General features: G+C 43.0%; 1 protein-coding gene across 1 annotated transcript in view; it reads right to left on the reverse strand.

The window, feature by feature from the left end:
- Nucleotides 1-21,066, reverse strand: part of RECQL5 (RecQ like helicase 5) — a 185,053-nt gene that overhangs the window by 126,992 nt on the left and 36,995 nt on the right. Inside the window, exons 7-10 of the mRNA XM_077459673.1 lie at nucleotides 20,158-20,263; nucleotides 19,951-20,062; nucleotides 19,705-19,867; nucleotides 5,154-5,236 (exon numbers count right to left, since the gene is read on the reverse strand). Coding sequence (XP_077315799.1) covers nucleotides 5,154-5,236; nucleotides 19,705-19,867; nucleotides 19,951-20,062; nucleotides 20,158-20,263 — 464 coding nt within the window. The remainder of the gene's footprint in view (nucleotides 1-5,153; nucleotides 5,237-19,704; nucleotides 19,868-19,950; nucleotides 20,063-20,157; nucleotides 20,264-21,066) is intronic.

Below are 21,066 nucleotides of genomic sequence, written 5' to 3' on the forward strand. Positions count from 1 at the left end.
TGGGACCACTAAAAGCACAGTGCAAATTGCACATGCTCAGTAAGAAACAGACTGTGAAAATGCAAGGCTTCACTTTCTGTTTACCTTAGTAAGAATGGCGGCACCTGCACCAGGAGCCCATAGCTCCCTGGACAGATAAGTTTCCTTATATTAAAAGTCAGCAGCTACAGTAATTGTAGTTGATGACTTAATTTTTTTTCACCCAGGTTGAAACTCCACTTTAAAGGCACTAGAGATTTATAAAAAAAAAGTCAGTATTCAAAATTGGCAAACTTGGCGTCTTGAATGCTTTTAAATGCAAAAGGAGTCTTTAAGACCACCGATCCCTCCATAAAAATACCTGAAACATGACTATTGCTGTTACAATGGATATTTACATTCCTTGTGACAGCAATAAAAAATAAATAAATAACCAATTTAAAAATAGACAGTGTAAAAATAACAGAATTTAAAAACGCTCCATCCCTCCGTGCTCACAAGCAGAAGTTAATGCATACACAAAAGTCGCACCCGCAAATGTAAACAGTGTTCAAACCACACCTGAGGTATCACCGCGATCGTTAGAGCCAGAGCAATAATTCTAGCACTAGACTTCCTCTGTAACTCTACATTGGTAACCGTTAAAATTTTTTAAAATGTCACCTATGGGGATCTTTAAGTACCATCGTTAGTCGCCATTCTACGAGTGTGCGCAATTTTAAAGCAGGACATGTTTGGTATCTATTTAGTCGGCGTAACATTTTTCACATTATACCAAAAAATTGGGCTAACCTTACGATTTTGCTATTTTTAAGTTCATGAAAGTGTATTTTTTCCCAAAAGATTGTGTTTAAAACTGCTGTGCAAATATAGTGTGACATTGAATATTTCAACGACCGCCATTTTTTTCACCATGGTCTCTGCTAAAAAAAAAAAAATATATATATGCTTGGGGTGTTCCAAGTAATTTTCAAGCAAAAAAGTGTCAAAAAAGCTTAGTCTTCAAGGGGTTAATAAGCCTTATGTTTATATATACCAAGCATATATATGCTTATGTGAACCATAATACGCCTTAAATATTATATATATATATATATATATATATATATATATATATATATATATATATATATATATATATATATACTTTGTGTATATAAACATATGTGAACCAATGGAGTAAATTACATCATAATGCAAAAGGTATAAAGCTGCCGGACCAGCTGTATTATGTGAAAGGGTGTTTCCTCTCTCTGTACAGTATTTTGTGATCGCTTTGTGGGTGCGGACACAGAAAAAAGAACAAAGCTGGAAGGAAATTATGCATTCATTTCTTTGTCAGGCAGGTTGGCACTTGCATAGGGTTTTCCCCTGAGAATTAAAAACAGAGTAACTATATATGAAGCAATTAATAAAAGTAATAGGTTGTATCAAATATACAAGCACTGGCACAATAGACTCTCTGATAAATCCTGCAATTACAAATGTATAGTTGTCAAGTACTGGTCAATTTGTCCATAGACTCCAACGTTTAAACTCATTAAGGGGGCTTTACAGTTGCAATGTGTCCCTTTCGATGCTTAAGCCTAGTACACACCACTAGTTTATTTTTTAAGCAACGGTCAGTTCCAGTCAGTCATTGTACTAACGATCCGATGTTAGTACAGTGATCTCCCCTGCTGCTCTATTGTGTTCAAATAGGTGGACGGCCCCCGCCAGAATACTGCTGGTTTTCCAACATGCTCATCCGACAGAAGCCTGTAGGACCGGCTGCCATACACATGGGCTGAATGTTGGGCATTTTTTTATTGAACCCACCGATGTCGCCCGACATTCGGCCCCTGTGTACTAGGCTTTAGAGGCAGGTGCAGTGTTCAGCCCCACTACAGGCAGCCTGTCAATGTCTCTGGGGATAAACAATGTACCATATTGTACACAAGTATTTTGTGTTCCATAACCTTGTCCCTAAATGGACAGGACCCAAGGACTAGTAGCATTGGGGACTGAGAAGCAGCATGAGGAACCAGTCAGTTGTGCCGCAGTACATGGGGCATGCTGATAGTAGAAGAGAGGAGAGCAAAAAAGAAGAGCTCAATATTATGCCGATTCTACACTTGGGTCCCTTTCACACAATCGGACTGCTCGGCTCCAACTGTCCGTTTTTCAGGCGGACAGGCCGCCCGTTGCCCTCTATTGGGAGGTGGATGTCAGCTGACATCTATCTGCTGACACCCGCCTGGCATCAGATCCGACAAAATCCGCTGCAAACAGATGGATAGCGATATGTTCGCCATCCGTCCAGTGGATCGGATCAGATGACAAATTGGATGGAAACAGACATGGAGTCCGTTTCCATCCGCATGCCCCATAGGGAAGAGCGGTCTCTGCTATGCAACGCGGACAGGACCTGTCATCCGCCCCATGTGAAACGGGTCTTACTGTTTAATCACAGGCTAGAGAAGAAACAAGACCTGTAAGTGCTATCTAACTGAAGAAAAAAAAAAATATAACATCAAGGTTTTGTCATGACAGAGCTGTGCTGTGTGGTAGAGTAAATTTCAGTACTGGATAGACAAAAATACTAGTTGTCAGATAGAGCCTCGCCCATATATGTATTTGATCTGTGTATTCATTTGCCATTTGCCTGGAGTTCAGAAGTGATACACTATATTACTAAAAGTATTGAGACGCCTGCCTTTACACACACATTTGCACACTACTCATTACCAAGCTGTCCTATGCTTGGATCATAGTAAAGGTTCATTGTAGGAGCTGCTGTCAATCAATTCCTTATGACTGCCCAGGCAGGCAAGCTAGGCTGCCTGTAACGTGGCCTGTTACCTATGAGAAAGGGAGAGTACAACATATGTTCCCTCCTAGATTGTAAGCTCAAACAAGCAGGGCCCTCTGCTTACTACTGGATTTATTTGTATTGTAACCGTACTGTCTGCTCTCATGTTGTAAAGCTTTGCACCAACTGGTGGCGCTTTATAAATCCTGTATAAAAACAATAATAATGTGTAGGCATTGCATACATTAAAATGGGCACTGTAACCAGTATGCAGGGATAATGACACTGTTAGAAGTTTTTGAGTTAATTCATATTTTAAGTGATAAGGGTTTCTGAAAATATATGCAAGTTATATGTTCGGTGGTAAGTGATGGTTTCTGAAGGTCACACAACAGCAGATCGTATAGGGAGCAGTGGTTTTGCTGAGTAGGTATTTCTATTTTTGAGTTGGTCAGGACAATGGGTGGAGTTATGCTACTTATCTATAGACTGAACCATATTGGGTATATATGCAAATGTGGGAGTTATTAGGATATGCTGACATAACATCATGAAAAGTATAAGAAGGGAGTAAGATTATGAGAGAAGGAGGAAGATCGGTGGGAAGAGAATACTTTAAAAATGTAACACCAGAAGTACCACCTTAGAAGCCATCACCATGTCATATGTTACCAGATGTCAATCTTGTCTTTGCTTATCTTTCTGAACAATAAACCAACTATTGAACAGACGAAGGATTCTTCAATTTCTACTCCTGAAAGTACGTTTGAAATGCCTTGAAGGAAGACATACATATCTCCGCTACACACCCTTTAGGAGAAGGGATACTGATTCACATATTACACAAAGACTTTGCTATTCATTAAGAAACGCCCCTGTGAGTATGTAGAGTTTCCACTACATTTGTATTTACTCTCCTACACTCACTTTCTACAGACACCATTAGGAAAGAGCTGCCTCTGGATAGCACCGTCACCCCAGATAAAACTGAAAGAATCAACAACTTTTTTTATTAGCAAGATAAAGCACTTGGGAAATAAGAGGCAGCAGATCAATGCAATTTATCTGAGGGAAATATTGGCAAATGTGTTATTTTTTTACGTTTGGTAACTTAAAGGGGTGTTCCAGCGGGGACATTTTTTATTTTTTTTATTTTTTTTTAAGTCAGCAGCTAAAAAAAAAAAAAAAAAAAAAAAAGTAGCTGCTGACTTTTAATAACGATACTTACCTTTCCAGGGCGCCGGCAAAGTCGGCCGCCCGAGGCTGACCTGTCCCTCGGCTCTCGGGTTCCAGCGCTGCCATCCTCACTAAGGGAAACAGGCAGTGGAGCCTTGCGGCTTCACTGCCAGTTTCCTACTGCGCATGCGTGAGTCATGCAGCGCTTTGTGAATGGGACGCGCTGTGTTAGGAAACACAGAAATCCCATACATAGTGCGCCCCATTACCCAGAAGACAACGTGAGGTGGAGAGAAGACCGAAGATCACTGCGGAGTAGGAAGAGGCAGATTAGGAAGACTGCCTAGCAACGTTTTATTTATTTATTTATTTTAAGAATATTAATGCTGTTTTATTTTTTTTAGGGTGGCCCTCCACTATAAACATAACTGTACCTTTTGCTGAAAATGATTTTAAATATTTAATAATTGTACATACAATAATCCGTACAGTTTGGTAACCCTTTAAGTGCCATGCTCACACTAGTGCTGTAACGTAATATGCAAAGCAGTGAGTACACTAAGTAAGCTATTGAATTGTAGTAATATGAAAAAAATATATATATTTAACAGTAAATGCAGAAGGCCAATATTGGAAATCACCCTCAATTTACTAAAATAAAAGTCCTAGAAACAAAGATGATGTGAATTACTTAATATATCCTCCCCTACGAGATGATGCAAAAAGGTACCAGAGACAAGGAAACTAAATCAAACCATATATAGTAACATTGCTGAAATTTAGCTTTAATTTGTACAAAAGAAAGCAATCATATAGAAGGCTGACACCAAAAAGGGACGTGAAAAAAAGATGCGGCTGCACACCAAAGAGTCAATATTGATGTATTCATAACAACATGACTGCCACCAAGATGAGGGACACAGAAGAGGTGACACGTTTCACACTTAACTCGTGCTTCTTCAAGAAGCACAATTAAGTGTGAAACGCGTCACCTCTTCTGTGTCCCTCGTCTTGGTGGCAGTCATGATGTTATTTATAAATCAATATTGAATCTTTGGTGGTGTGCAGCCGCATCTTTTTGCCTTTCCTTATTGTGGTGGCGAGCCAGGGGTAGCACCCTGCACATTTGATCCACTGGATCACAATCACCTGGAGCAGTGTTACCTTTCTTTGGATTTTCCAAAACGAAAATGACGAGAACACTCACCCCTGCTCCTCGCAATAGTTCACCATTGTTTCAAAGCCAACCATTGCAGCTTTGTCTGATGCTTTGGTATCTTTCCTTTTCGCCTGTAAAAGCAGACATATAAATTATCCTAACAAGAACCTTAATTTTATTCATACAATAAGGGTTGTACAACCAGAAAAAACATGTACCGTTACTGAAATTGACAGAATATTAAAGCATGTAAAAACCAAAACGCATTCTTCTATTTTGGACAGAGAAGGAAATGGTTGGAACCCCTGCCAGGATTTAAACGAGTTTTACTTCCATCACAACTTTTGTCCTGAATACTATAATCTTATGTTCTTTATGCAAAACATGTCGGTATGAATTAAGCCACTTAATCAGCCCTAAGTAACTACTGATCCATTCAACTACAGGGAGCATTCTTGTTCAACTTATAGCATCTACAGCTGCTGCTTTCCTCTACATGCAGTTTTCATCTGCACTTATTTCCAGTAGGTATTTCAGCTGTTCTGTTCCTAGTGTTTTTTGTATTAATTTCAGTAGCCATTTAGTCACATTTCAGCAGTTGGATCTCTTCCTTTTTCAGTATTCATTGTAGTAGTTAAATGGTTTTACTTCAGCAGCTTTGTCCTGTAGGTTTTATGTACACTAGGCTTAAAAAAATGCCACTTCATTTGGCAGAAAAAAAAAAAGCTCATATAGAGCGCTTTTTGTACATAGTTTAGATGAGTTTAGAAGAGTTTTGCATTATTTCTGCCACAAAGCTGCAATCAGAAATGCAAACCAGAGTTGGTTTTTTTCCTGCCTCCAAGGCCTATTAAGGCTCGATTCACATCTATGCATGTTGCTTTTGAGCATTTTTGCAGTGCTTTTTGCGGTGCTTGCTGCGTTTTTGGAAACGCGTTTTTACCGCGATTTTGCCGCGTTTTGCGTTGTTTCTACACTGTGGTTGCTTAGCAACCAGATATATACAGTGAAAAAAATGAAAAAAAAAAAAAGCAAAATGCATATCGCGGCAAAATCGTGGCACTTGCGTTTTTGATGCAGGTCCATTGACTTCTTTTACATGCAAAACGCTGCATTTTGCATGAAAAAAAGTCCCGACCCTTTCCAAAAACACAGACACACAAAAATGCATTGATGTGAACATGTTCCATAGGAACCCATGTTAAAAAATTTCCTTGCATTTCTGCAAAATGCATAAAAAAACGCGCTAGTGTGAATCAAGCCTGTCAGTTGCTCAATTACGCTTCTGTGGAACAGCAGGTTCCAGTGAGGCCTATTAGTAAGTCTAAGTCTAAGTACGTGTAATAGATTAAAGGGTGGGCCGCCACCCGCTCGCCAATCGGATCAGAGTTCTGAGTGATAGCTTGAGTCCGACAACTGCAGCTTGTTTCCGCTGACTGGGTCAGATGCTCAGTGTCACTCCACCGACTGGATCCGGTGTCTTGTAAAATAGTGTCCTCCATCAGATGGTGTCCCCTGCGTACTGCGCATGCGCAGTACACAGGAACACAGATTCCGAAAATTGCCGAGGACTCCAGGTCCAGGTTCTATCCCCACTATCCAAGTGGACATAGAGTTAAAATAAAAAAGAGGCGAGCGAAGCGAGGCCGAGCCCGAAGCGTGGCGAGCGAAGCTCGCCCGCGAGGGGCCCTCTAAAATTCTCAACCCTATGTCCGCTTGGATAGTGGGGCTACCTCCTCCACTCACGGCGCAGGCGCCGTTCAGCTTCGGAGTTTTTCCGAAGCTTCCTCTGCTCCGTACTGCGCATGCGCAGTACGGAGCGGACAGCATTTGATAGGCGGACTCTATTAGGCAGAACACCGGCTCTCCGCTACTCCAACAAGCGTCTCCGATCCCCGTCGTTCGGATCACCAGCTCTTGGCTCCGTCAAGTCACCCCGCAAACAGTCCGGTTTGCACTCCGTGGCGACTATCTACCGATGCGTCCGAGAACCTTACACACAGTTCCGCACAGGCAGGCAACGTGGTTCCAAGAGACCAAATATGGCTGCTGCAGCTCCTTTTATCCCCTACCCAACATGCACTGCATATCGGAGTGTTCATGGGTAGGTTGCACAGACTCCTGGGTAACAAGGGTCAAACTCTTGTCCAAAACAAACATCACTTCCTGTCAGTCTTTTGGTGTTTTTATGATCACCATATCGGTGCATTACCAGATTTCATCAATAGATGGCTCTAAGCATTGAACCATCACAATGTCCATAAGTTCAGCATTGGTTTAAACATAATTACATCAATACACAATTATGTTCCCGCTACAGATGTATGCAACTCCATAAAAGACAATAAAAAGAGTACACCAGTATGATAAAACATTGGGAAATGCACATTAAAGCGGAGGTTCACACAAAAATGGAACCTCCTCTTTTCATAAACCCCCCCCCCCCCTCCGGTGTCACATTTGGCACCTTTCAGGGGGGAGGGGGGTGCACCTACTTCTGGGCATAGACTCCTGCGGGAGTCACGCCCCTTCACATCCCTCCCCCGCTGTGTTCTGGGAAACACACAGGTCCCAGAACACAGTGGGAACCAGTTAGGACACGCATCGTGACTCGCGCATGCGCAGTAGGGAACCGGGAAGTGAAGACGCAACACTTCACTTCCCAATTCCCTTAGCAAGGTTGGCAGCAGCCGAGAGATTAATCGGCTTTGGCTGCCAACATTGCGGGCACCATAGACAGGTAAGTGTCCATTTATTAAATGTCAGCAGCTGCAGTATTTGAAGCTGCTGGCTTTTAATATTTATTTATTTTGAGTGGACCCCCGCTTTAAACCTTTTCTACTATGTGCATCATTGTTATATATTGTAAGACTCAATATGCCAACTAAATATACTTTCTAATTATCTTAACCCCACAAATCAATAGCCTCATTCAAAGTCCCACCTTTCTTTTCCTCATACCTGAATCAGGGATGGAGGCACGCACCGTGTGCGTCATTTAAAGTCCCAAAGTCCCCCCTATTCTTGAGCTTTTTCAAGCTCCTTCGCGATTTTTTGGGCACTTCTGCTCAAAAGCCGCTTTCAAAAACGCGAGTTTGGTTGGATTTTTTCTGCCTGCAAGAGCATATGCCTGTAAACTCCTGACAAAGCCAAAGTGCCGTGGATACATTGGCTTACATGGAGGGGTGTTTCCAGGTAGAAAAAAAATGAGAGCTCATAAAAGCTCAAAAGCCTGTAGGAGCAACTTCTTTGAGCTCCTTTGAGATGCGGTGTGCATGAGCCCTAAATGTTGGAGTTTAAAATATGGCTGTAATCGTCCTAATGTGTATGGACACATAGGATAAAACTGAGCAGATTCAACAGGTAAAACAAAAAAATCCTGTAGTAGCAGAGATTTTTAACCACCTAAGCCCTGGACCAGTTTCCTGGCCAAAGACCAGACCACTTTTTGAGATTTGGCACTGTCGCTTTAACTGACAATTGCACGGTGATGCAACGTGGCTCCCAAACAAAATTGACGTCCATTTTTCCCCACAAATAGAGCTTTCTTTTGGTGGTATTTGATCACCTCTGCGTTTTTTTGTTGCGCTATAAACAAAAAAAAAAAAAAGAGCAACAATTTTGAAAAAAAAAAACAAATTTTTTTACATTACATAAAATGTTTTTTCCTCTGTTTAGGCCAATACGTATTCTTCTACATATTATTGGTAATAAATAAATAAATCGCAATAGGCGTTTATTGATTGGTTTGCGCAAAAGTTAAAGCGTTTACAAAAAAGGGGATAGTTTTATGGAATTTTTATACATTTTTTTTTTTTTACAAGTAATGGCAGTGATCTTTATCGTGAGTACGACATTATGGCGGACACATCGGACATTTTTGACACATTTTTGGGACCATTGTCATTTATACAGCAATCAGTGCTATACAAATGCACTGATTCCTGTGTAAATGTCACTGGCAGTGAAGGGGTTAACCGCTAGGGGGCCATGTAGGGGTTAAGTGTGTCCTAGGGGCGTGATTCTACCTATGGGGGAGACTGGCTGTGTGTGAGACGTCACTGATCAGTGACATTGTCACTAGGCAGAACGGAGAGATGCTTGTTTACATTAGCATCTCCCTGTTCTTCCTCCCCATGAGACGATCGTGGGTATCCTCGCGGCGATAGAGTCCGTGGGACCCGCGATCCGACTCACGTAGGCCCCGACCGGTGCGTGCGCGCCGCCTGTGGCGCATGCGCCGGTCGGAGCCTACGTGAGTCAGATCGCGATGGCACGGCGGCAAGTTTAAAAAGGGACGTACAGGTATGCCCATTTGCCTGTCCGTGCCATTCTGCCGATGTACATCGGTGTGCGCCGGTCGGGAAGCAGTTAAGCAAGTTTGCACAGAGCATAAGGCTGGCCATACATGGCTGAATTTCAAAAGAATTTTCTTTTGAAAATCTGAATTTTGTATGTTTTGTGATCCGATGGTAACACTATTGATTTCGAAAATCAACCACCCAAGCCTTCCACTTCACCTCCTGTTGCTACAGAAAATCATTTTCGTGGCTGGGAATCTTCTCTTCTTGTGCTCATGCGCATTTATTTTTTAATTACATTTCTCGCACAATTCTCCCATCGATTAGAAAATCTTTCGTTTTTAAAAAAAAATTCCCAACATGCCCGATTACTCAAATTCGATGGTCGCACGAAAATCGGCTGTTGCTGCAGCTCACTAATGGTGCAAAATTCAAAAGAAAATTCTTAGATAAGATTTTTGTAAGAAAATGCTTTTGAAAATCGACCCCTGTATGGCCTAAGTGTGCTTTAGTACTTACTTTTTTTTAGTACTTGTTCTAGTAGCAATTTATTTCTATTGCAGCAGCCTGATTTTTGAGTAGGTTTTTGTAGAATTTCTTTTTGATGCATATTGAATATATTTTTACATTATATATCCATTTCCTTTATTGAATGTTTTACTCTGTATATCGATTGTCTTTTAATATTCTGTAATTTAATCAAGACAATTTAAAGCAGAGTTCCTCCCCCCTATGGTGTCACATTTGGCACCTTTCAGGGGGGAGGGGGGGCATAACTGTCTAATACAGGTATTTGCTCGCACTTCCGCCGATTGATCGCCACAGAATCTGCTTCGGATGAGGAAATCACAGGCAGCCTGGACAGGTAAGTGTCCATATTTTAAAAGTCAGCAGCTTCAGTATTTGTAGCTGCTGACTTTTGATTTTAAATTTTATTTGACATGTCTTATTATGTGAGGTTTGTGGTATAATTTATATATATATATATATATATATATATATATATATACTGTATTCATACGTATATCTAGACATAAATTTCCATCATTATGACCTTGTTTTTTGCTTATTCTTGAAGGGAGAGTGGGTGTTTACAAAATGTTCCAAATAGGTAAATTTTCCCAATAGGTACAACCAAAGAGATCAGACTTACTGGTGTGGCAGGCTACATCAATGATTGTATAATTCTTTCATTAAATCGGTCTGCTCTCCTTTTGTATGACATTATCATTAACACTGTGGACTGCAAACGTTAGGTTATTTTTTTTTTTCTTTTGCAAAAATGCTGCACCCATCTCTCTACTGTCAGCCCTAGCAGCCCAAGTTCATTCCTGTGTTTTTTTAGTAAAGGACTCAGCTGCTTGGCATCTACAGTACACATATATTCAACTGTTAAAAGCCCAAAGACAACGCAATTACCAATAAGCTAATCTGCCTCAATTAGTAGGGACCTGCTGCTGCATACCAACATGGGCAGCAGAGAATTACACAACAATGGTATACAAGGTTCACATTAACCACTTGCCTACAGGGCACTTATACCCCCTTCCTGCCCAGACAAATTTTCAGCTTTTAGCTCTTAAACTTTGAATGACAATTACTCAGTCATGCAACACTGTACCCATATGAAATTTTTGTTCTTTTTTTTTCCACACAAATAGAACTTTGATGGTATTTAATCACCACCAGGTTTTTCATTTTTTTGTGCTAATAAAAAACAAAAAAGGTAAATTTGGTAAAAAAAATTAAAAAAATTTGTTTCTATTATAGCGTGCGCTTTTAACCCTTTTTTGGTTAAAAGCACCCCGCTAGCAGGCAAAAAGTGGTGTTAAAACGACGGTAAAAATACCGCCGACGCCTCAGTGCGAAAGTGCCCTAAATAAGAGGTATGGGGCATTTTTTGAAGTTGTATTTTTTTCCCCCACATCTCTGCAAAATGGCGATTTGTGAAAAAAAAAAAAAAAAAAAAAAAAAAAAAAAAAACAGGTTATTTCTCTCACATGGTATATGCATACTTGCAACTACACTCCAAAGCATATTCTGCTGCTGCTCCTGAGTATTGCAATATCACGTGTGAGAATTTTTCACAGACTAGCCACATACAAAAGGTCCAACATGCAGGGAGCACAAATTACACATCTAATTTCATGACGCCCCATCACACTTTTGAAGGCCCAAGACAATGGAAAAGCACCCAAAATGACCCCATTTTGGAAAGCAAAACAACCGCGGTTATTGGCCGTTTACCACTGTCGGTGACAAGCTGTGTCCTGGGGACACACTGCAATCGAAATTGCATTTCCTTGTATGCACCATTTCAATGGGCCGATTTCATTTCATGTCGGCCCAGAACGAGAGCCTCTCTGCTCCGCCATCATTTTACTATACAGCGGGTGGGAGGTGGTTAAAGTGAACTTTAGTCTGAAAATGAATTCCTGCTAGATCACTTCAAGCTGGTCTCTTTTGCAAGTAAAGTGATTAAAACATAAAAAAATAAGTGCCTATACTGTTTAAAATCCAGTTATACAAGGTCTCACCCTGCTCTGCACTTGCTTATTTGCGCTCCGTTTTTGGCTTATCAGACACTTGAAGTGGATCTGCGGACAGCCTAAACATTTACTGTTGCTCGGGGTTTCAGCAAAATGGCAGCTTCCAGCAAGAAACAGAAGCCATGCTGGAGGAAATTTAAATATGCTACCAAAATTAGCGTGTGCTGTAAACATGTGGAATATAACTTCCTTGCTAAAGAACATTTTTTTTTATAAAGTTGTTATGGTAAAGTCTCGAAATTTAGAATTTTCAAAATGTCCGATTTAACGAATTAGTCAAAATTCATTACTAAATGAATATCAGATGTCTACATGCGAGAAGTGCGTATAACAACTAAAAAACACAAGTTCTACTATAAGGGAAAATATTACGGCCCTTTCAACCCCCTCTGCAAAAGTGATTTACCTGGAAGAAAATAGAGTGAGCAAGATCCTCACTGTGCAGCACTGACCAACACTGCACAGCCTTTTCTTCAAGACAGTCCTAGTTGAATCCTCTGCCTACCTCACAAGTCACAGCTCAAATTGGGACTTACTATATTGCAGCAATCAGCAGAAATTCAGTACAGAAAGTACTAAATACAGTTAACAGACAGCTACACAACTGAAAAGATCCCAGCTCGAGCATTGCATTATTAGTGGTATGGAGACATCTCATAAGGATGTACATGATTCTAGAGACAGCATATTCTTTTTACTGAATGAGCCTCAGTCCCTATTGAGCAGATAAAGATTGCTTTGGCTGAGCTCTTTTCAGTTGTAGCCGTCTGTGAACAACATTCAACACTTACGGAAAAAAAACGACTGCTAGAAGTACTTTGTACATTGGAACTTACTATAATGCAGTGGCCAGCAGATATTTACTAAGTGTCTATGTACTTAACATGGTATTTAAATCCATACATTTTGTAACAAATAACATTTTTAGGGGGCACAGTTCTACCAATTACGTTTGATTACTTGCTGGAGTGTGAATTTTCATATGGATGTGATAAGTTTTGAGGAGTGGCCGCTTATGCAGGTTTCTTGGGATTAGAAGTTGTACATGTAATATACTAGGGACTCCAAACCTTAGTGTTGGTTAGTAGTAGTAGTAGTACTCCAGACCTGGGTTGGTGGTTAGTAGTAGTAGTAGTACTCCAGACCTGGGTTGGTGGTGAGTAGTAGTAGTAGTACTCCAGACCTGGGTTGGTGGTGAGTAGTAGTAGTAGTACTCCAGACCTGGGTTGGTGGTGAGTAGTAGTACTCCAGACCTGGGTTGGTGGTTAGTAGTAGTAGTCCTCCAGACCTGGGTTGGTGGTTAGTAGTAGTAGTCCTCCAGACCTGGGTTGGTGGTTAGTAGTAGTAGTCCTCCAGACCTGGGTTGGTGGTTAGTAGTAGTAGTCCTCCAGACCTGGGTTGGTGGTTAGTAGTAGTAGTCCTCCAGACCTGGGTTGGTGGTTAGTAGTAGTCCTCCAGACCTGGGTAATGGTTAGTAGTAGTACTCCAGACCTGGGTAATGGTTAGTAGTAGTACTCCAGACCGGTGTAGTGGAGTCCTGAATTTTTATTTCTTGATCATACATCACGGGACACAGGAGCTTCATTACATAGTGGGTTATATAGGCATCTCTGGTGATTGGACACTGGTTGACCCCAATTAAGGAGAATTCCTCCCCTATATAACCCCTCCCATATGGGAGGCACCTCAGTTTTTTCGCCAGTGTCTATGGTGGTTGGTCACGTAAAACTTTAGCTCTGTGCAGGTCCCTGCGGGGGCCTAAGGGCTACAACAAACCGGATCCATAACTCGGGCCGATATTTGACTCCCAAGATGGTATGGTACCCGGGCCTCATCAGCCGAAAAAAACGAGGTTTGGCCTGTAAGTCCTCTCCATTGGAAGACTGGGCTCTGGGAAAACCAGACTTGGTGTACGGTTTATACAGAGCGCATGAAAGTTTCTGGCAGAGTCTTTTACATGGTCCAGGTAGGAGGCTCTTCCGAGAAGGAGCCCCAGATAAACCTGAAGGTTGGCTAACACTGCCCGCCGTGATGGGTGAAGATTGGAATTTGTCTGGTATAGCAATTCCTGCGGCGGGGACAGGTAAGGGAAGTTAATCCTATATATATATATATATATATATATATATATATATATATATATATATATATATATATATATATATATATATATATATATATATATATATAAAAATTATATGATGGATTTCTTCATTGTGAGTAGTTGTATGTCTTACCTGGTTTCCACCACTAGAGGCCTGATGCATACTTACATGCCTTTCAGTACACACGCTCAGTGACGCCTGGTTCTCCAGCTGTCTCACGTCTCCACTGCAATCCCTGCCACAACAAGGCAACACAGGGGTCCCACGTAGTCTGGGGGTCCCACACAGCTCCGGTGGAGTTCTCCTTTCCCCCCCTGGATCCCGCGGTCCTCGGGCACGTGCACGCGTGCCGGGCGCGTTCCCGCCCTAATGGAGGAAGGGGGAGTGTGGTTGTGAGCCGTGCACATCAGTGTGCACGGCGCTGTACTACGCAGGCGGCAGTTTTAAAAAGCCCAGAGCGTCAGGGGGCTGTAAGTGGAGACACAGGAGCTGTGGGCAGTAAGCATCCGTGGGGATTGGATCCAGGCAAACCTTAGACACCTACTCTGCATCAGGTTGTGCAGTTTAAGCATATATATTTATTGTGAGACTTTAAGCACAACAGTGATTGCACTTGTACAAATACCTCTGCTTTGTAGCTTAGGACTATGTCTCGTAAGAGGGTCTCAGGGGGAGGTAGCAAGGGCACTGGTAAATCACCGCCTAGGTCCAGGGGTTCTAAAAGTGCCTGTAAGTTACCATCCCCCCCTCCAAGACTGGAGCCAGCCTCTCGAGACGAGTCAGTGCCCCTGTCAGGTTTTGCAGCCTCTCCTAATGTCCCAGCCCCAGTTTATGTCACTGAGGACTCCCTTAGGGTTACATTGGAGGGTTTTGAAGGGAGAATGATGAATTTTATTTCTGCTTCCCTGAAAGATAGCAGGAAAAAGGGGTAGATCCCCTCCCTCTGCTGAAATTCCTCTCTCAGATGATTCTTCTGAAAACGAGGAGAGATCCCCATCTTGGGACAGGGATCATGAGCAGTCGGAGGAATCAGAGGAAGAGGAGAGAGTCCCCTCCTCCCAGGCGCTCAGAAAACAGGTGCAGTATTATACTGAATTGGTGCGTACCACATTCAGAATGCCTGCTGCTGAAGTCGCTACGTCCTCTGTTTCTTCCCTGGGAGTCAGGAAAGTTCCACAGACTGCCTATTCCTTCCCAATTCATCCCTTAATGGATGAATTGTTGTATAAGGATTGGGGACATCCCAATAAACTGTTTGCTCCTCCTAAAAGGTTTTCTATGCATTATCCTCTGGAGGAAAGTTTCACCAAGAAATGGGGGGTCCCATCTGTTGATGCGGCTGTTTTTTGCGTGAATAAAAACCTGACTTGTCCCTTGGATAATGCGCAGCTATTTAAAGATCCAACTGATAAAAAGCTGGAAACTTTATTAAAAGCCTCCTTTCCCATGACTGGCGCTGTTGTGCAACCTACAGTCGCAGCCGTGGGGTTGTGTCAGTTCCTCAAGGAACAGGTTAAGCAGATGCTTGGGCTCCTTCCCAGTGAGGAAGTAGAAAATTATGCAGAACTGCCTCATATTCTGTGTTTCATGATTGATGCGATTTTGGATTCTGTCCAACAAGCATCATGTTTGTCCCTCATGTTGGTACACATGGGAAGGGACTTATGGCTAAAGAATTGGGCAGCTGAGCTGTCATGCAAGAAGCATTTGATTGGGTTCCCATTTAAAGGGCAACGTTTGTTTGGAGAAGAATTAGACAAATTCGTCCAAAAAATTTCAGGAGGTAAATCGACTCTCCTTCCAGTCAAAAGGAGCAAGCGTCCTTCATTTAGGCGTGCTCTCTCTCCCGGAGCATCAAGCTCTAAGCAGTGGCGACGGCCTTCTCAACCCTCCTCTACAGGAAAGGCTCAAGGCCGAGCCCAGGGACAGAAAAAGACTTGGGGGCGAAAGCCTGCCAAGCAGAGCCCAAAAGCTTCCTTGTGAAGGGGCGCCCCCGCTCGGCCGAGTGGGGGGGAAGGCTCCTACAGTTTGCAGGGGCCTGGCGGGAAGAGATCCGGGACAAGTGGGTGATCTCTTCGGTATCTCTGGGCTACAGGCTAGAGTTTCAGGAGATTCCACCTTCTCGTTTCCTAAGGTCAAGGATCCCCAGGGATCCAGTAAAGCAAAAAACGCTATTTCTGGCCTTAGATCACTTACTATCCCAGGGGGTGATAGTAGAAGTGGACCCAAAAGAACAGGGTTCAGGCTTTTACTCGAATCTCTTCACCGTTCCAAAGCCAAATGGAGGTGTCAGACCTATCCTAGATCTGAAGGATCTGAACCGGTTTTTACGCATCTGGTCCTTCCATATGCAGTCAATCCGCACTGTGGTCTCCTACTTGCAAGGGGGAGAGTTTATGGCATCAATAGACATCATGGATGCATATCTCCATGTGCCAATTTTTCCCGCACACCAAAAATTTCTAAGGTTCACGGTAGAGTGGCGCCATTTTCAATTTGTGGCCTTGCCGTTCGGGCTTGCTACGGCCCCCCTCGAGTCTTCACAAAGATTCTGGACCCTCTCTTGGCAAAGAGCTCAGGGTATAGCCGTCATCGCTTATCTAGACGATTTGCTTCTCATGGAGAAAACAGCAGCGTTCCTGAACCACAGCGTCACCAGAAAGCTAGAACATCTGGAACGCCTAGGTTGGATCATAAACCTAGAAAAGTCGTCCCTACAGCCTGCTACCAGGTTGGAATACCTGGGTATGATCATAGACACCGCTCAGGGCAAGGTGTCTCTTCCAAGGCCAAAGGCCTTGGCCATTGGGGATCTGGTGTGCCTAATTCTGGGCAGATCTTCCCCCATTCGATTGTGCATGAGACTGTTAGGGAAAATGGTCGCCTCCTTCGAGGCCGTCCCATTCGCCCAGTTCCACTCAAGGCCTCTGTAAAGATGAATCCTTGCGGCTTGTAACAGGAAGCCCCAATCCTTGGCTCTTCCTATGCGTCTATCCCCAGGGACACGCAGGAGTCTCATCTGGTAGTTACAAACCAAGAATTTGCTGAAGGGCAAAACTTTTCTTCCTCTTCCATGGAAGATTATCACGACAGATGCCAGCCTGACAGGCTGGGGAGCAGTGTTGGAGGAGACGTGCTCGCAGGGGAAATGGTCCACGATCGAGAAGCTATTGCCCATAAATGTCTTGGAGATCCGGGCAGTTTATATGGCTCTCATAAGGTGGTCTTACAGACTACGAGGAGGTCTCCCTGTTCGGGTTCAGTCCGACAATGCTACAGCAGTGGCTTATATCAATCACCAGGGCGGTACCAGGAGTCTGGTGGCCCAAAAAGAGGTGAATCGCATACTTGTCTGGGCAGAAAAGCATGTTCTGTGTCTTTCTGCAGTCTTCATTCCAGAAGTGGAAAATTAGCAGGCGGATTTTCTGAGCCGCCAGCAGTTGTGCCCAGGAGAATGGGCTCTGCACCCCGACGTGTTTCGGAACATATATCACAGGTGGGGTACTCCAGACGTAGATCTGTTTGCATCCAGGTTCAACAGGAAACTGGACAATTTTGTGTCAAGGACAAGAGATACACTTGCTCAGGGGTCAGATGCTCTGACAGTTCACTGGGATCAGTACAATCTGATCTATGCCTTCCCCCCCGAGCCCGCTTCTGTTGCGGTTCCTGGGAAGAGTCAAGAGGGAGACAAAGTCGGTCCTTTTGGTGGCCCCGGCTTGGCCCAGGCGACCATGGTACGCAGAGATCATGAAGTTGGCAGTAGGCAGGCCATGGATCCTCCCTCTCTGGCCAGATCTGCTCTCACAGGGTCCAATTTACCATCCTGCTTTACACGGTCTGAATTTGACGGTTTGGCTGATGAGACCCACATTCTGAGAGACCGTGGCCTTTCGGGGCCAGTCCTTTCTACTCTGATCAATGCCAGAAAGCCGGCCCCCAGGCTTATTTATTACAAAATCTGGAGGGCATATATGTTTCCTGGTGTGAACTCAGGAAATGGCATCCTAGAAAGTATGTCATTAGCAGGATCTTGGCCTTTCTCCAGTCAGGCCTAGAAATGAATTTAGCCATAAGCACTATCAAGGTGCAGATTTCGGCCCTGTCTGTTTTTTTCAAAAGCCACTTGCATCGCATTCCCTGGTGCGGGCTTTCATCCAGGGGGCCATGCGGATAAGACCGCCAGTCAAACCTCCGGTATGCCCATGGGATCTGAATTTGGTTCTCTCGGCTTTGCAGGGGCAACCATTTGAACCTTTGCATCTGGCTTCATTAGTTCTCCTGACTAAAAAATTGGTCTTCTTGGTAGCCATATCCACGGCTAGAAGAGTATCAGAGCTAGCAGCTCTTTCCAGCAAGGAGCCGTATCTAATTATTCATAAGGACCGGGTGGTCATGCGTCCCAACAGGTCCTTTCTACCTAAGGTGGTTTCGGGATTGCATTTGAATCAAGACGTAATCCTACCATCCTTTTTTCCGGACCCACAGTCCGCAGAAGAAGAATCTTTGCACACTTTGGATGTGGTTAGAGCAATCAGTATTTATCTTCAAGCAACTGCTCAGATAAGGAAAACTGATTGCTTGTTTATTTTGCCGGAAGGCCCTAGGAAGCGCCAGGCGGCGTCAAAATCCACTCTCTCAAGGCGGATTAGACAGGTTATTTCTCAGGCCTATAGTGTAAAGGGGAAGACTCCTCCTTTTCAAGTGAAAGCACACTCTACTAGGGCTGTAAGTGCTTCTTGGGCAGTGCATCACCAGGCCTCCCTGGCTCAGATCTGTAAGGCTGCAACTTGGTCATCAGTCCACACATTCACCAGATTCTATCAGGTGGACGTCAGAGGGCAAGAGGATATCGCTTTCGGGCGCAGCGTACTGCAGGCTGCAGTTTAGATCCTCCGGTCCCTGGCGGTCTATATATTATGATCTGTGTCTCCCTGCCCTCAATCTGAGCATTGCTTTGGGACATCCCACTATGTAATGAAGCTCCTGTGTCCTGTGATGCATGATCAAGAAAATTGGATTTTTATATACAGCTTACCTGTAAAATCCTTTTCTAGAGAGTACATCACGGGACACAGGGCTCCCGCCCCTCTTGAGTTTTACCTGGTTTCTTATTTCTTTGCTACAAAACTGAGGTGCCTCCCATATGGGAGGGGTTATATAAGGGGGGAATTCTCCTTAATTGGGGTCAACCAGTGTCCAATCACCAGAGGTGCCTATATAACCCACTATGTAATGAGCTTCTGTGTCCTGTGATGTACTCTCAAGAAAAGGATTTTACAGGTAAGCTGTATATAAAAATCCAATTTTTGCTGCCACAGTCCTATTCAACTTTCTGGATGACTCTGAGTATGGACCTATTCATAGGAAGAAACAGGGACAGCAGCATGCATGCATAGCGGTTGCAAGATTTAGCTGGGATTGTTTAGGAGAAAAATTGTACAGTGCCCGCCAGCACCGCACAAGAAAAATATCAGGGGTGGGGATGCGAATAAGTATTTACAGCACAAGAAAGAACTATAGAGGGGGTTCATAAGGTAAAATTTCACAAAAAGTAAATCAGTCCTTTAAATAACATTTTCTTTTAAAATACTGTACATCCAAGCAACATATGAGTAGTTTAGCCTCTGTTGCCTAAACTCACCTGAGCTTTTGTGATCTCCTTTTTGATAAGAAAGCTGACTTGGTCCCTGTCAGTACGGGAGTAGTAGACGCGGCAAAAAGATTGCCTGCCATCTCGGCCAGCCCGTCCTGATTCTTGGTAGTAGCCAGCCAATGACTTGGCAACATTCCAGTGAGCAACAAACCTGCCACAAATAAAAGGCAAGTTAATACAGGATTGTAATGAATAGTTTTCCTACACCCTAATATTACAATCAGAGCAACACACCTCACATTGGCTTTATCCACTCCCATTCCAAAGCTGATGGTGGCCACTATCACTGGAACAACCTCCTCCATCCACCGATTCTGGATACTCACTCTGTCTCCTGCTTTGAGACCTGAAAGAAAAACATTTGTACTTTTGTTGAATTATGTCTTTAAATTGTAAAGTACACTATGCAAAAATTGGTTTAATCTACAAACTGTCACTTACCAGCATGATAGGCCTTGGAGGGGACGCCTCGCTGAGACAATTGTGTTGCCACTTCCTCACAAGACTCTCTGGTTCGGCAGTACACTATTCCACAGCCAGAGAAACCCTGTGTATGAGCAGACCAATGGGTTACGTAGCTTACCACAAATATCTGTTGGCAAGGACCGAGCCTCTTTCTGAGATTTGTTTAGGAGTTAAAAAATTTTATTTTTTTGCTAGAAAATTACTTAGAACGGGCAAACATTATACTTTTTTTTTTTTTTCTCTAACACCCTAGAGAAAAAAATGGCAGTTGTTGTAATACTTTCTGTCATGCCGTATTTGCGCAGCGGTCTTACAAGCATACTTTTTTGGGAAAAAAAACTTTTTTTTAATTAAAAAAATAAGACAACCGTAAAGTTTGCCTAATTTGATCAATCTGTAAATCGCGCCCGCTCGTGGAATGGCGACAAATTTTACCCTTAAAAATCTCCATAGGCGACGTTTAAAAAATTCTACAGCTTGCATATTTTGAGTTACAGAGGAGGTCTGGGGCTAGAATTATTGCTCTCGCTCCAACGATTGCAGCGATATCTCACATGTGTGGTTTGAACACCGGTTTCATATGCGGGTGCTACTCACATATGACTTCTGCATGCAAGCTCGTTGGGACGGGCGCATTTAAAAAACAAAAACAAAAAACAAATCTTTTTTTTTTTTTTTTTACAGTTTGTTTGGTTTTTTAATGTTGTCACTTTTATGCCCATTACAAGGAATGTAAACATCCCTTGTAATAGAAAAAAAGCATGACAGGACCTCTTAAATATGAGATCTGGGGTCAAAAAGACCTCAGATCTCATATTTACACTAACATGCAATAAAAAAAAAAAAAAAAAAATGTAAACAAATTGCCATTTAAAACATTTTTTT

Source organism: Lithobates pipiens, unplaced genomic scaffold (assembly GCF_037356315.1).
Source record: "Lithobates pipiens isolate NorthernLeopardFrog02 unplaced genomic scaffold, aLitPip1_a1.2 Scaffold_28, whole genome shotgun sequence".
Classification (NCBI taxonomy): Eukaryota; Metazoa; Chordata; class Amphibia; order Anura; family Ranidae; genus Lithobates; species Lithobates pipiens.